This window comes from Mustela lutreola, chromosome 3 (genome assembly GCF_030435805.1).
Source record: "Mustela lutreola isolate mMusLut2 chromosome 3, mMusLut2.pri, whole genome shotgun sequence".
NCBI lineage: Eukaryota > Metazoa > Chordata > Mammalia > Carnivora > Mustelidae > Mustela > Mustela lutreola.
Window position 1 is genome coordinate 181,211,950 of NC_081292.1, and position 16,275 is coordinate 181,228,224.

A 16,275-nucleotide genomic window follows, 5' to 3' on the forward strand; every position below is an offset into this window, starting at 1 on the left:
CATATGTTAATTAAAAAAAAAAAAAAACAAAGAAAAAAGAGAAATGACCATTATTACAGATTATATTTAAATTAGGAAGATAATAAGGAAGTTTAAGAATCAAATTTATTGCTATAGAATCATATTATTAATAATTGTATTATATTACATATATATACTATATACTATGTTATTAATAACTTTATAACAATAAATTTGATTCTTAGACAAAATGGACATATTTCCTTTTTTTTTTTGTATTTGTTACAACCTTTTATTGTAGAATGTGACTTGAGCACTACATTTCCACTCACGGAACTTGTGGAGTTACTCCTCCAACAGCTTTACAACACGCCTAAGTAGGCTGAGAATGTCGCTACTCTAAACAACGCTCCTCTTTGGAAAACAAGCCCTATACACGGTTACTCCCTTCAGCTTGGTTTAACTACTAGTTTCTAGAGGCCTGGTACATGCATCTGGTAACTACAGGGGACAGAAGATTTAAAAAGTAGATCCTAGAGGGTGAGAGCTGTTTTAACCAACATTTCTCTTTAAAACATTAAGGTGTAACTCGGAACACTTCAGTGACAGACAAATTTGGTCTTACTAAGGAATCCGCTTGTAGCTAAACACTTTAGACCACAGTTAACACCTCACAACAAAGGTCACCTTGTCCGGTTACAACGAGCCGGCGTGGCACTAGGGAAGAAAAACTAGCTGGGCTTTAGCTCCTACGCGTCACAGTATCACACTCGAACAGAAAGATATCTTATCTTCCCCTTAAGTAGTTATTATCATACCATACAGATTCTTAAAATGTTAACAAAAATAAAGAAAAACATCCTTGAAAATATATTACCAGAGGGAATGAAGATAAAGTATCGAATACATGTACAAGTCATTCTCGCAGCACCTAGTCAACCTCCTCCATGCGCGACGTGTCGTCGTCACCTTCCGGGGGGGCATCTCCTCACTCACGGCCGCACTGCTGTCGTCAGCGGTGGAGTCATCTTCATCAATACCGAGACCGAGCTTGATCATCCTGTAGATCCTGTTGGCATGCGTCTGCGGATCTTCCATACTGAAGCCGGAGGACAGGAGCGCCGTCTCGTAGAGCAGGATGAGCAGGTCTTTCACAGACTTGTCGTTCTTGACGGCCTCGGCCTTCTGCCATAAGGTCTCGATGATGGAATGGTCGGGGTTGATCTCCAGGTGCTTCTTCGCGGCCATGTAGCCCATGGTGGAGTTATCTCTCAAGGCCTGGGCCTTCATGATCCTCTCCATGTTTGCTGTCCAGCCGTACGTGCTTGTCATGATGCAGCACGGGGAGGTCACCAGTCTGTTTGACACGACCACCTTTTCTACTTTTTTCTCTAAGATGTCCTTCATGATCTTGCACAGGTTTTCAAACTTTGTCTTTTTCTCTTCCTGTTTCTTTTTCTCTTCTTCATCTTCTGGAAGTTCCAAGCCCTCTTTGGTCACAGACACCAACGTCTTCCCCTCAAACTCCTTGAGCTGCTGGACGCAGTACTCGTCAATGGGCTCGATCATGTAGATCACTTCCAGGCCGTGCTTCCGAAGATGCTCCACGAAGGCCGAGTTTGCTACCTGGTCCTTGGTCTCACCTGTGATGTAATAGATGTGTTTCTGGTTCTCCTTCATTCTGGTGCAATAGTCCTTGAGAGACACCATCTCGTCACTGGAGGCGGACGTGTAATAGCGCAACAGCTCCGAGAGCTTCTTCCGATTCTGAAAGTCCTCGTGGATGCCAAGCTTGATGTTTTTGGAGAACTGTTCGTAAAACTTTTTGTAGTTAGTTCTCTTTGTCTTCGGCCAGTTTGGTGAAGAGTTCTAAGCACTTTTTGACCAAGTTCTTTCTGATAACCTTTAAAATTTTGCTTTGCTGCAGCATCTCACGGGAAATATTTAGAGGAAGATCCTCAGAATCCACCACACCTCTGATGAAATTCAGATACTCTGGGATGAGCTCCTCACAGTTATCCATGATGAAAACTCTGTGAACATACAACTTAATGTTGTTCTTTTTCTTTCTGTTCTCGAATAGGTCAAAGGGAGCACGTCTTGGCACAAAGAGAAAAGCTCGGAACTCCAACTGTCCTTCCACTGAAAAATGCTTCACTGCCAGGTGATCTTCCCAGTCATTGGTCAAACTCTCGTAGAATTCTCCATACTTTTCGTTGGTAATATCGTCGGAGTTTAAGGTCCAAATGGGCTTGGTCTTGTTCAGTTCTTCCTGGTCGATGTACTTCTTGATCATCTTCTTCTTCTTCTTCTTCTTCTTCTTCTTCTTCTTCTTCTTCTTCTTCTTCTTCTTGTCCCCGTCCTTCTTCTCCTCCTCCTCCTCGTCGGAGCTGACGTCTTCTATCTCGGGTTTGTCATCCGACTCCTTCTCTTCCTTTTCTTTTTCCTCCTCTTTCTCTTCCTTTTCTTCAGCCTCATCATCGCTCACCTCTTTATCACGTTCCTTCTCCACGAACAGCGTAATGGGGTAGCCGATGAACTGGGAGTGCTTCTTCACGATCTCCTTTATCCTCCTCTCCTCCAGGTACTCCGTCTGGTCTTCCTTCAGGTGCAGGATAACCTTCGTTCCCCGACCCATAGGTTCGCCTGTGTCGGTGCGGACCGTGAACGAGCCCCCTGCGGAGGACTCCCGGGTGTACTGCTCGTCGTCGTTGTGCTTGATGATCACCGACACCTTCTCGGCCACCAAGTAGGCCGAATAGAACCCAACCCCGAACTGGCCAATCATAGAAATATCTGCACCCGCCTGCAGCGCTTCCATGAACGCTTTGGTCCCCGACTTGGCGATGATGCCCAGGTTGTTGATCAGGCCGGCCTTGGTCATGCCGATGCCGGTATCCACGATGGTGCCGGTATCCGGTCCTGCTTGTTCGGGATGAGGTTAATGTGCAGCTCCTTCCCCGAGTCGAGCTTGCTGGGGTCGGTCAGGCTCTCGTATCAGATTTTGTCCAGAGCGTCGGACGAGTTGGAGATCAGCTCCCGCAAGAAGATCTCCTTGTTCAAGTAGAAGGTGTTGATGATCAGCGACATCAACTGCGTGATCTCCACCTGGAAGGCGAACGTCTCCACCTCCTCCTCCTCCATCGGCTGGTCTTGGGTCTGGGTTTCCTCAGGCATCTTGGCTAAAGGACCACACGGGCTCCGAGAGGACGCAGCACCAGGACGCAGGAGCAACTAAAATGGACATATTTCCTAAAACACACAATTACTGGGGCACCCTCATGGCTCCATTGGTAAAGTGTCTGACTCTTGATTTCAGCTCAGGTCATGATCTCAGGGTTGTGAAATCCACAACTTGGGCTCTACACTGGGCATGAAGACTGCTTAAGATTCTCTCTCTCTCCTTCTGTCCCTCCCTGCCCTCTAAAACAAAACAAACAAAACAAAACAAAAACCAAACAAGCCACAATTACCAAAGATCAAATAAGGAGAAATAGCATGGTTAACCCTATATCTATTTAAAAATTGAGCATGGGGGCACCTGGGTGGCTCAGCGGGTTAGGCTTCTGCCTTTGGCTCAGGTCATGATCATGGAGTCCTGGAATCAAGCCCCGCATCAGGTTCTCTGATCCACAGGGAGGAAGCAGGCAGGGAGCCTGCTTCCCCCTCCCCCTCTGCCTGCCTCTCTGCCTACTTGTGATCTCTCTCTCTCTATCAAATAAATAAAATCTTTAAAAAAGAAAAAAATTGAGCATGAAGTTAAAGACCTTCTCATATAGCTTCAGACTCAGGTGGCTTTATTGGTGAATTCTGCTAAAAACTTTAATAAAGAAATAATATGGATTCTACACAAACTCTTCAATACGATTACAAAGCATGTATTGCTTTCTAACTCATTCTATGAACCTGACCTTGATACCAAAACTAAGCACAGACATTACAGAAAACTACAGACTGATATTCCTAACAGACATTGATGAAAAAATTCTAAGCAAAGTTGTAGAAAATTTATACAAATAATATACTAACAGAATAATATAACATGAATAAGTGAGATTTATTCCAGGAATGAAAGGTTGGTATAACATTTAAAAATAAGTTACTGTAATTCATGATATTAACAAACTAAAAAATAAGTAAATGTATGTTGTTTCAGAAATAGTATTTAAAAATCCAATATTCAGGGCACCTGGATGGCTCAGTGGGTTAAAGCCTCTGCCTTCAGATCAGGTCATGATCTCAGGCTCCTGGGATGGAGCCCCGTATCGGGTTCTCTGCTCAGCAGGATGCCTGCTTCCCCCTCTCTCTCTCTCTGCCTGCTGCCCTGCCTACTTGTGATTTCTCTCTCTGTCAAATAAATAAATAAAATTTAAAAAAATAAAATAAAATAAAAATCCAGTATTCATACTTAATGGTGAAATATCGAATGCTTTCTCCTCAAGATCAGGAATAAGGCAAGGATATCTGCTTTTATCATTTCCAATAACATTGTATCATATTGCCAGTGCAATCAAGTAAGAAAAACAAATGAACAGCATCTAGATTGGAAAGAAAGAAGTAAGATGATCTTTATTCATATACGATATGATCATCTATATAGAAAATCTGATGAAATACACACAGGCACACACACACACACATACACTATTAGAACTAATAAAAACTATTAATAAACTAATAAAAATGATTAAAACTAAAAATAGTTTAATAAAAACTAGTAAAACTAATTGTATTTGACAAGGTTACAAGATAATCAATAAATATAGAAAATCAATAGTATTTCTTCATGCTAGCAATAAATAAATCAGAAGTTGATATAAACAAAACCAATATCATTTATAATGCCATTGAAAACATGAGATTTGTAGGGACAAATCTGGCAAAAGAGGCACAAGATCTATATATTGAAAACTACAAAGCATTGATGAGTAAAAGTAAAGAAAATTTAAATAAATGGGACAATATTCCATATTCATGAGTCAGAAGATTCAATATTGTTAAAATTGTGATTCTCCTCAACGTAATCTGTAGGTTCAAAAAAATCTCAATTATCACAGCAGTCTTTCTGAAGATCTTGACAATTTGATCCTAAAATACAAAAGGAAAGGCTAAGAACCATAATAACAAAAATAAATCTGAAAGCAATGTTAAAAAGCTAACACTTCCCAATTTCCAGACTTATTTTAATGCTACAGTAATCAAGATAATGTGGCATTGACGGAAAAATAGAGAAACAATAGATAGTTCAAAAATAGATTTCCCTGTACACAAACAACTAATTTGCAATGAAAACGCAAGGGCAATTCAGTAGAGAAAGAATATTTTTCAACAAAAGGTGCAGAAACAATTGGATGATACATGTCCAAAAAAGAACTTTAACCAATACCTCACACCTTATATAAAAACTAAACTCAAAATGAATCCTAGGCTGAATATAAATGCTAAAACTGTAAACCTTCTAGAAATAAAACAAGTAGAAAATCTTTATAACCTTGGATTCAGCAAAGATCTTTCATAATTAACACCAAAAAGATGACCCATGACCCGGTCAAACAGACACATAAAATGAACCATCCTGCTGTTCCTTCGCAATCCCCTTCTCCCAGGTGAAGGCCCTAAGAGGTCTATAAGCACAGAAGACAAGGTTAGGGAAATGTATACTCTCCATGACATTGGGGTTATTTGAGCTTTGAATCCAATACTGAGAACCCAGGCAGAAGAATTCCTCCTCCCAAACTGAAGGCAGGTCTAAGAATAAGGAATTAACCTGAACCGCTGCCTCTGCCTTTTTCTCAGTATTATGACCTTAAAACAATCAAATAGTTTTCATTTTTTTACACTCACCCCACAGCAATCCTTTTTTTTTAAAAAAAATTTGTCTTATTTCTAACAGTTTTATAAACACACAGCGGTTGTCAATTCTAATGTCCATTACTGATTGAGTATCATTATTCATTACTGATGAGTATCATTGATACTCATGGATTCACTAGAATGTCAATGAAACAAATACATTACTAATACTTAATAATATACTCTGGGAGTTTCACATTTGAGCAGAGTATGGGATGGGCAAGAGAGAGCGTACTGTTACTGAGAGGTCCACTCTTTTCTTTGCCCAGTTCCTGCTATTTGCTAATATTTTCTCTCTAAAAGTTGCCTAGCCCTTGAACCATCTTCTTCTTGTCTTCAAAGTCCTAGATCTACAGGGCTGACAGAAGGGGCATCAAAACTCTGTTACCAGTGTCTCCCCACTGACTGTCTTGGCTTTGTCTGAAAATTACTCACTCTAGTTCTATACTGCAGAAACCACACAAAAAGCTATCCATGTGTTTAGAAACATTAAGTCAGGGCAATTATAGGGAGAGTGAAATCTAAGGAACATTCTCGAACAATTACAACCACAGTGGTTTTATCTATTCCTCATTACAAATTGTTTCTTAACCACATCTCTGATTCTCAGACCAAATGGATTATGGCCAACCCAAGAGTCTTAATGTACAAGCCTTGGCCTAAATCACCTGTCTCCCCCTGCTTGGACTTGTTTTTGTCATGCTCACCAGCCAATTCTGGCCAATTCTCCTTCCCAGGGGAAGGCAGGGCTCCTAGTCGAGTATTCAATGCTAACACAGAGGTCCAGATTGCTGGTGCTATGCAAGCCAGATATAATGGCCTCCCTCATGTGTAGCTTCATTCTTAATTACCTGTGGGAGGCTTCCCTTCATTCCTGTTTTTAGCCCAGCAGACCACCCTGCCTTCCCACAACAACTAATTCCATTACTAATAAGTATATTTTTCTCATTCCCATTGTTTAGATTAATGGGTACTAATCACTCCTGGTTTAGACCCACCAGCTCAACAAAAGAGGATGTTCTCATGTGCCCAGGGACTTGCTTTCCTTCTTTTTATGTACAAAATTGCACTATCCCTACAAAATAACTTTGGAAAGCTACTTGGCCATATGCACACATCTAAATAAATGCATTTATTAGGATCCAGCCTTTCAACACCTAGATATAGACCCCTTAGAAATGCTCACACATGTTCATCAAAAGAAATAACAAAAGAGGGGCAACTGGGTGACTCAGTGGGTTAATCCTCTGCCTTCAGCTCAGGTCATGATCTCAGGGTCCTGGGATCAAGCCCCACATGGGGCTCTCTGTTCAGAGGGGAGCCTGCTTCCCCCTCTCTCTCTGCTGCCTCTCTGCTTACTTGTGATCTCTATCCATCAAATAAATAAATAAAATCTTAAAAAAAAAAGAAATGTTATATTTATAAACAGTATTTTCACTATTTTATACTTCAATGAGTTATTGAATAAATTTATACAAATTAGTGATTATAAATATTATTATGACACTATATCAGATATACTAATATCAAAAGGCATATCATTCTCACAAAAGAAAGAAGGTGGAGGTCCACAGCACCTTTTCCAAATGTTACCTATTAACTTGGTTTTACAAAGAAACCCTGGAATCCAGATTCTGAAAAAGAATAAAAAATGGCTTTCTCAAGTTTAACCATTTCTATGTTGGTAGAATTAGATGAGGAAACCAAATACCATGACTTACTCTAGCATTCTTTGACCATACAACATTCCTTTGGATAAGAAAACATCTTGAAGTTCTCCATAAAATAAATTTTAAGTTTTTTAACTCCATTTATAATTCTTCTACTAGGAGTATAAAAATTCAAAAAAAATTTACATGATGACAAAGCTTCTGGTTGTGATAGTTTCAGACTGTGGGTGTTCCAGTGCCCCAGGCATCTAGGCTGCCTGCAGAGACAAGTGGTCAGTCCTGGTTGGGAAATCCAAGGCTTTCATCCATTCACTGCTCCTCACACACACAAACTTTTCTCACCCTCCATTTGCTATCCACATTACATATATTAATCACCTGAAAATAGTCACACATTCAATGTGGTCATTCAATATAATTAACTTCTGTCTACTAGATACCAAGCAACACTCTCAACATTTTATTCTAACCATAGTATTGGATTTAGCCCAAACATTCCTTATAAACAAAAGATGATAAATTTGCAAGACTGTTGACTGAAATCACTGAAATGATTAGCCTGGTTTCCTATACCAAGAGTTCATCTATTCAGCAGGTAAGTCTATATCACTCCACATAGAGTCTGAGTCAGACATTGTCTGATGGGGATGGGGTTGAGGGTAGAGAGATGAAGATGAATAGCCTCAAAATTTAACATTCAACTCTTATTATGCCATATTGGTCTTACTGACCTCCCTCTAAACCCTTATTTCTTATTTTTTAGCCATAAAATCCTGAACAAGTTGCTTAATATCTCTAAGCTTCAATTTTTTCAGCTGTAAAATGGAGATGATAAAGTAGGTGAAAAGGCAGGTGGTCTGCCAAGCTAAGAAAAGGAATGAAGGGCAGTCTCTCCCACCATGCTTCTACCCCACGTACCTCTTGAAAAAATTCAGTGAAAAGTTGTATGTAAAACAATTAGTACCATACATGGAAAAGAGGGAGAATCACTCAAGTTTAGCTTAGGTTTTCATAATCATTATTATCCTTGCTCCTATAACACTATTGTCTTGGCTATTGGTTTACTAACTACCTTAGGGAGGTTTTTCCCTGAAGCTGACTCTGAGCCAAGGATTCAAATGCAAGTTATTTGTTAAAGAAATCACTGTTCCTAGAACTGTTCTTAGCGCCAGCATTAGGAGAGCAGGATAAGACAGGGAATGAAGTCAAGGAATGGCATGATTTCCGATGAAGTCCAGTTTCAGCCTTATCTCAGAAGAATCTGTGAAAAGTAAATTATGCATCAGAATTTGTCTTATATCAAGGCAAAGCCTGTGGGCTTTTTGTACTCCTGCAGCTGTCTATTCCTGTGAGGGGCAGGAAGGATGTGTAACTGCCCCTGGAGGTGTACCATCTGAGAGTGTTAGGCTCTCCATTGGGATGAAGCTACTCCAAAAGCCTAAAGGTAATCCTCTGAAGGTTTCAGCAGAAGATCATGGGTCTACAAAACTGGTAAAGATCAGAGAATCTCTGGACAAGCTGACAATAGTGCCTGCCACAACCTTCTCTGACTGAATTTGTGCAATATGTTGCCTACTCTCTGTCTCCACACTCAGTATCTGCCTATTTGAACCTCTTTAGCCAACTGACCACATTTTACCTATTCCTAGCCCCATTTGGCTGGAGACCCAGATACGTCCTCCAACCACAACCTCAACTTGCCAGTCTCCATGAGAATGGCTTCCAGGCTGCTGTCAAGTTGTCAAGTTTTCAGGTTGAAAACCCTGGATCTACCTAACCTTGATAATCTACATGGCTTACCCAGCCAGGTTCTATTCCTACTCTTCTTTCAACTCAAAAGAGAAAAACTGGCATCCCAACTCTCAATTTTGAAGTGCAAAATTCTTCAAATTGCCTAGAACTCCTCTTAGAGTCCATTTATTTTTGTTAGCTCTATAATTTATTTATAAATGTATAAACTTTTACTTATTAAGTATATATATGGCTTAGTTGGAGAAGATAAGAAGTCACAAGAATTAAAAAATTGAGAACTAAATACCAGCATTTGTAGAACAGGGAAATAACTTGTAAACCAAATAAATACACTAGGAGAAAATGTGCAGTATCAAACTTGGCACATACAAACAATGAAAAATGAATCAAACCTATATAAAAAATCAATTCTCTTCCCCATAATTTATGTCAGTATTTTACATATAATAAAATCCTCCCTAAGCAAATAACTGATAAAGCAATAAAGCTGTCAGATACGATAAACGGACTGTTTGCCTGGACTATCTGAAAACACTGCCATTCAGAGGCAGATACCCTGTTATATTAAGCTACATGAAGAAAACATTTATCTATTGTGTGATAAACCTGACAAGTGCCTAAATCAGCTTCCTAAGAAGACTCTGGTAATGCACCTCTACAAAGGCTGATATTTAATTATATCACCGTGAGTGTGAGATATAATTGGGCCTATTATGTGACAGGAGCAGAAAAGGGGGAGTAGAAATTAACTTCCATTGAACGACAAAGTAATTATCCATTACTGAAGATAAGGTAGGACATCTTCATTGTATTTTAAGGCTGGATTCATTCATCAGTGTTTTTGTTGCTGTCTCTATATCTACATGACCTAAAAAGAAGGTCAACCTAGCATCGAGAATGTTATCCACAGGAGAAACATTCTGACATCTGGAACATACACCAACGTGAGTTCCAAATACCTCAAACTCAAGATATTATCCTTATCTTAGCTGTTCCTCCCATATTCACCAACTCCACTGTCACAGCTGCCCAAGCTATGGCACTTGGAATTATTCTTAGCTATTCTTTCATCCCTTACATCACTTCAGACATCAATACTTAACAATTTTGTGTTCCAAACCTCTGTCTGTCCTGAGCCCTTTCCTCCATTCTGTCTGCATTGTCTTTTTTCTTAGGTTCTGATTTCTTTTTTGCCAAGCCTGTTATATTTACCTCTTGCCGGTTCTCAACCACCTCCAGCCTTTTGGCCCTCCAGGCTACTGGCAGAACACTGATGTCAAGGTAAACTTCTAAAATGTAGATCTAGTCATGTCACTCATCACTCACCTGCCTTAAAAATGGCCCAAATTTAACAACAGAGTTCAAAAGAAGCAGCCAGACAAGAAAGAACACTTAGAGCGGGTTAAAAAATATGTAGTGTTTGGATGCACACTAGGGGGCTGCATTAGTATCATATCACTGCTGTAACAAATAATCAGAAACTTCGTGGCTTAAAACAACCTGAGTTTATTATCCTACAGTTCTGGAGGTCAGAAGTCTGAAAAGGATGTTACAGAGCTAAAACCAAGGTATTTTTTTGGTTTTTTGTGTGTTTGTTTGTTTCTGAAAGCAGTAGGGGAAAATTTGTTCTTTCTTTTTACATCATTTAGAGACTGCCTACATTCCTTTGATTATGGCCCCTTCCAATAATCAGATCACTCTGACCTCTACTTCTGTCCTTACATCTCATTCTTTGACTGCCCTAACTCTTGCTTTCACTTATAAGAACACTTAGGATCGCATAGGGCCCACCCAGATGATCCCAAGACAGTCTATCCCAAGATCCTTACTTTAATGACATTGCAAAGTCCCTTCTGCTATGTAAGGTAAACTTTTTATACGTGTGGTATTGAAGATTAGGACATGAACACTGCAAACTGGGTTAGTGGGCATTATTCTGACCATCATAGGTGATAAGATCATAAGGAAACCCAGGGAAGGAAAGACTACGAAAGTCAAAACAGAGTTTACCTCAATGAGGAAGAAAAGGATCACAGTTAAAAAGAAATATGCAGAAACAGGCTTCTAGGGAGATGGAAATTTTCTGTTTCCTCAACCAGGAGGAGGTTTTGTGACTATTCACTTTAAAGCATGGTTTAAGCCAAACATTTACATTTTATGCATTTTAATATAGGTGTTTATTTCACATTAAAAAAAATGATCATAAAACCTGCCTGAAGATCTTCATTATATTATTCTGGATAGCTGGTCCCCCCAAAACAGTGTCATCTTCTCTTTCTAGCCTCATCTCTAAGCATTCCCTGCACCTCCTTCTGGATTCTCTCCCTTCCCTCAATTTAGATTCTATTTCAGCCTCACTGACCACAGGATACTCATTTATACCTTTGTATATTTGGACAAAGGTTTCTCACTGCTTGTTCTGGTTTTATCTAGTTTGCCTGGTGGACACTGCCACATTCATTAAGCCCAAGGCAAATAGTACATATCATGTTAACCCCTCCCTGACTACTATGCCCCCACTCTCTTCCAAAGACTCAGGTGGTCCAACTCCTATCCCAACACCACATTTCATTCATAATCCATCATCACACAACCATGTATGGTGAATTGATATTTATATCTCTATTTTCCCAGAAAATCTCCAAACAAATTTAGAGTATCTTTTTCTTAACAAAGTGTTTGGCATACATTTTATACTTAATAATTTGTTTTTGTTTTTGTTTTTATGATCCATTTTACTGTGTGTGAAAAGCTACAGGATAGGGTTGGGGCAGGTGGAGGTTGATAAAAATGGAAAGAAGCCAGGTTCACACAGTCACATTCTAGGTCCACCAAGTAGGATGTAAGGAATTGCAGTTTTAAAAATAGACTTAAATTCAAAGCATGCAGATAATTTATATATAGTTGATTATTCACAGTAATGGTCTAGAAAGTTACAGGGAATACAGAACCATTGTTCCAAACAAGAGAAGCTCCTGAATAATACAACAAAGACTTTTAGGTAAGTTTTTAAACATTTTTTATGTGAAATAAACACCTACATTAAAAATGTCTAAGGCATCTAAATCAGAAAAGAAGTAAAACTGTCTCTATTTGCAGATGACATGATATTATTTCTAGAAAACCATAAAGCCTCCATTAAAAAACTGTTAGAACTAATAAATTCAGTAAGTTTGCAGGATATAAATCGACATAAAACATTAATTAAATTTCTATACACTAATAACTATCAGAAAGAAAAATTAAGAAAAAAAATCTCATTTACAAGTGTATCAAAGAGGAAAAATATCTAGGAGTAAATTTAACCAAGGAGGTGAAAGACCTAAAAACAAGAAAGTATAAGACATAAATGAAAGAAACTCAAGAAGACATAAATAAATGGAAGGGTATTTCATGTTCATAGAATGGAAGAATTAATGTTGTTAAAATGTCCATACTACCCAAAGCAATGTATGGATCTAATGCAATCCTTACCAAAACCAAAACAAAAACAAAAACAAAAAAAGAGAGAGAGAGAAAGAAAGAAAAGAAAAAAGACACATGAAAAAATGTTCATCATCATTAACCATTAGGGAGATTCAAATCAAAACCACATTGAGATACCACCTTACACCTGTTAGAATGGCGAAAATTAACAAGACAATAAACAACTAGTGTTGGAGAGGATGTGGAGAAAGGGGAACCCTCGTACACTGTTGGTGGGAATCTAAGTTGGTGCAGCCACTTTGGAAAACAGTGTGGAGATTCCTTAAGAAATTAAAAATAGAGTTACCCTATGACCCTGCAATTACACTACTGGGTATTTACCCCAAAGATACAGATGGAGTGAAAAGAAGGGCCATCTGTACCCCAATGTTCATAGCAGCAATGGCCACAGTCGCCAAACTGTGGAAAGAGCCACGATACCCTTCAACAGATGAAAGGATAAAGAAGATATGGTATATATATACAATGGAATATTATGCCTCCATCAGAAAGGATGAATACCCAACTTTTTGTATCAACATGGAAAGGACTGGAGGAGATTACGCTGAGTGAAATAAGTCAAGCAGAGAGAGTCAATTATCATATGGTTTCACCTATTTGTGGAGCATAAGGAATAACATGGAGGACATTAGGAGAAGGAAAGGAAAAGTGAATTGGGGGAAATCAGAGGGGGAGACAAATCATGAGAAACTATTTACTCTCAGAAACAAACTGAGAGTTTAGGATGGGAGAGAAGGCGGGGTTAGGTGAGCCTGGTGGTGGGTATTAAGGAGGGCACTATTGCTTGGAACAGAGTGTGGTAAATAAACAGTGAGTCTTGGAACACTGAAAAAATAAAATAAAATTTAGAAAAATTCCAGTGACGTTTTTTACAGAAATAAAATGAGCAATCCTAAAACTCGTAGGAAACCACAAAAGACCCCAAATAGCTAAAGCAATCTTGAGAAAGAAGAACCAACCTGGAGGCATGGGCTACCTGATTTCAAACTATATTTCAAAGCTAAAATAATCAAGAGTATAGTAGTAGCATAAAAATAAACACATAGATCAATGGAGTAAAAATCCCAGAAATAAAACCATATGTAAATGGTCAATTAACACATAGCAAAGAAGCCAAGAACATGCAATGAAGAAAAAACAGTCTCCTCAATAAATGGTTGAAACTGTACCCATTTCTTATACAATACACAAAAATCAACTCAAGGTGGTCATGTAATACCTGAAACCATTAAACTCCTAGAAGATAACATAGACAATACGCCCCTTGACATCAATCTTATCAAGGATTTTTAAAATATGACACCGAAAGCAAGGTCAACAAAAGCAAAAATAAACAAGTGTGACTATATCAAACTCAAAAACTTCTGCATAGCAAAGGAAAACATTACCAAAATTAAAAGGCAACCTACAGAATGCAAGAAAATATTTGCCAATCATTTATTAGATAAGGGGTTCATATTCAAAACGTATGAAGAGCCCATATAAGTCAATAACAAAAACACAAACAATATGATTTAAAAATGGGCAACAGGTCTGAATAGACATTTATCCAAAGAAGATATATAAATGGCCAACAAGTACATGAAAAGGTGTTCAATATCACTAATCATCAGAGAAATGCAAATCAAAACCACAATGAGATGTCCCCTCACACCTGTTAGAATGGCTAGCTATTATCAAAAACACAGAGATAACAAATGCTGGCAAGGCTGTGGAGAAAAGTAAACCCTCTACACTGCTGGTGAGAATGTGATTGGTGCAGCCACTATGAAAAATAGCATAGAGGTTCCTGGAAAAATTAAAAATAGAACTACCACATGATTTGTCAACTCCACTTCTGGGTATTTACCCAAAGGATACAAAAACACTAATTCAAAAATATATCTGTACCCCTATGTTCACAGAAGGGTTATTTACAATAGTCAAGACATGGAAACAACTTGAGTAACATAAATGTCCACTAATGGATATATGGATAAGGAAAACGTAATACACACACACACACACACACACACACACACACACACACATATATATATATGGCTATGAATGCCTATGTACATGCATGGATGGATGTGTGTGTGTGTGTGTATGTGTGTGTGTGTGTGTGTGTGTGTTGAATATATGTATACATATATGGTGAAATAGTACTCAGTCATGAAAAAGAAGAAAGTCTTACCATGTGGACCTTGAGCACATTATGCTAAGTGAAGTAAATCAGACAGAGAATGACAAATACTGCATGATCTCACTTCATGTTGAAATCAAAACAAACAAACAAAAATCATACATAGATCAGATTTTTGGTTCCCAGGGCAGGGGTGGGCAAAGTAGACAGAGGGGATCAAAAGTTACAAAGTTCAGATTATAAAATAAATAAATCCTGGGGATATAATGTACAGCATGGTGACCACAGTTAATAGCATTATATTGTATATTTGAAAGTTGTTAAGACAGTAAATCTTAAATGTTCTCATCACAAGAAAAAATGGTGATAGATGATAACTAGATTAATTACATCATTGAGCAATATATATGTGTGTATATATATGCAGACTCATTATGGTTTATACCTGAAACTAATACAACATTATATATCAATTATATTATGATTTTAAAAAAGAAAGATAGATAGATAGATACAAGGCTTGTGATCTCTATCATATGTCTCATTGAATTCACCAGTCTGGAAGAAAGGGAAAAAAAAGGCATAAAATGGTACTGAACCACTGGTCCTAGGGGAAATTCAGGGTTATATACCTATGAACCTCTGGTAGCAATATTTTCCTCAGCCAATCAATACATAACCTTGTTTTGGTGTATTTCTGCTTAAAGATACCTTATTTAATATACAATAATAAATGTAAAATATTTAATATATACTTATTTAATACATACCTTGAACTATTAGCCAGCAGTTCTCTAACTCATGCCTGAACAAAGCTTACCCAACAAACATATTTTCTCCACAAAGTGAATCATAGCCTTCCTGTGCTGAGGAACTCTCAGCTAGCCTTTCAGCACTGTGTTTGCCCGCTACTTTGCAACAGAAAAAACATCAACACAAAAACACAATAATGAAATAATGTTGCACTCAATGTACCCCTATAAGGACACTTGTTTATAGTATGGGGACCAAAACAAGAGGCAGAATGTCTGGTAACCCTGTTCAATATCAGCTGGGAATACCCACATCTGGAGACCAACATTTTTTGCCACTCCACGAGTCTCCATGTTCACAAATGACCACTCACAAGCAGCTGAGTACTGACTTGGGGAAGACAAACAATTTTTACCAAGTAGGTAAATTTGCAAATACCGAATCCACAAATAGTGAGGATTGACTATACATTACTTTAATTTTACTGTCCTCCCCACTACCTAACAGTTGAAACGAAGACGTAGAATATTGATTAACCTAAGATTACATTGTTGGTACTTGTGAGAGGCAGGATTCAAACCTCTACAGCTCTGGTTGGGGCCAACGTCTGTGCTCTGCCCCCTGCAGGCCAGCTATCATCCTGCACAGTAGTTTATGAAGAATGAGTAGAGC

The 16,275-nt window shown here is 38.4% G+C and overlaps 1 protein-coding gene across 1 annotated transcript; it reads right to left on the reverse strand.

Annotated features, from left to right (window-relative positions):
- Positions 1–225: 225 nt before the first annotated feature.
- LOC131827404 (heat shock protein HSP 90-alpha-like) lies at positions 226–3,187 on the reverse strand. The gene is given in 4 exon segments (XM_059167925.1): positions 226–936; positions 939–1,794; positions 1,796–2,875; positions 2,878–3,187. Coding segments are annotated over 4 exon segments (2,241 nt in total). The 5' UTR covers positions 3,139–3,187; the 3' UTR covers positions 226–892.
- Positions 3,188–16,275: the final 13,088 nt, after the last annotated feature.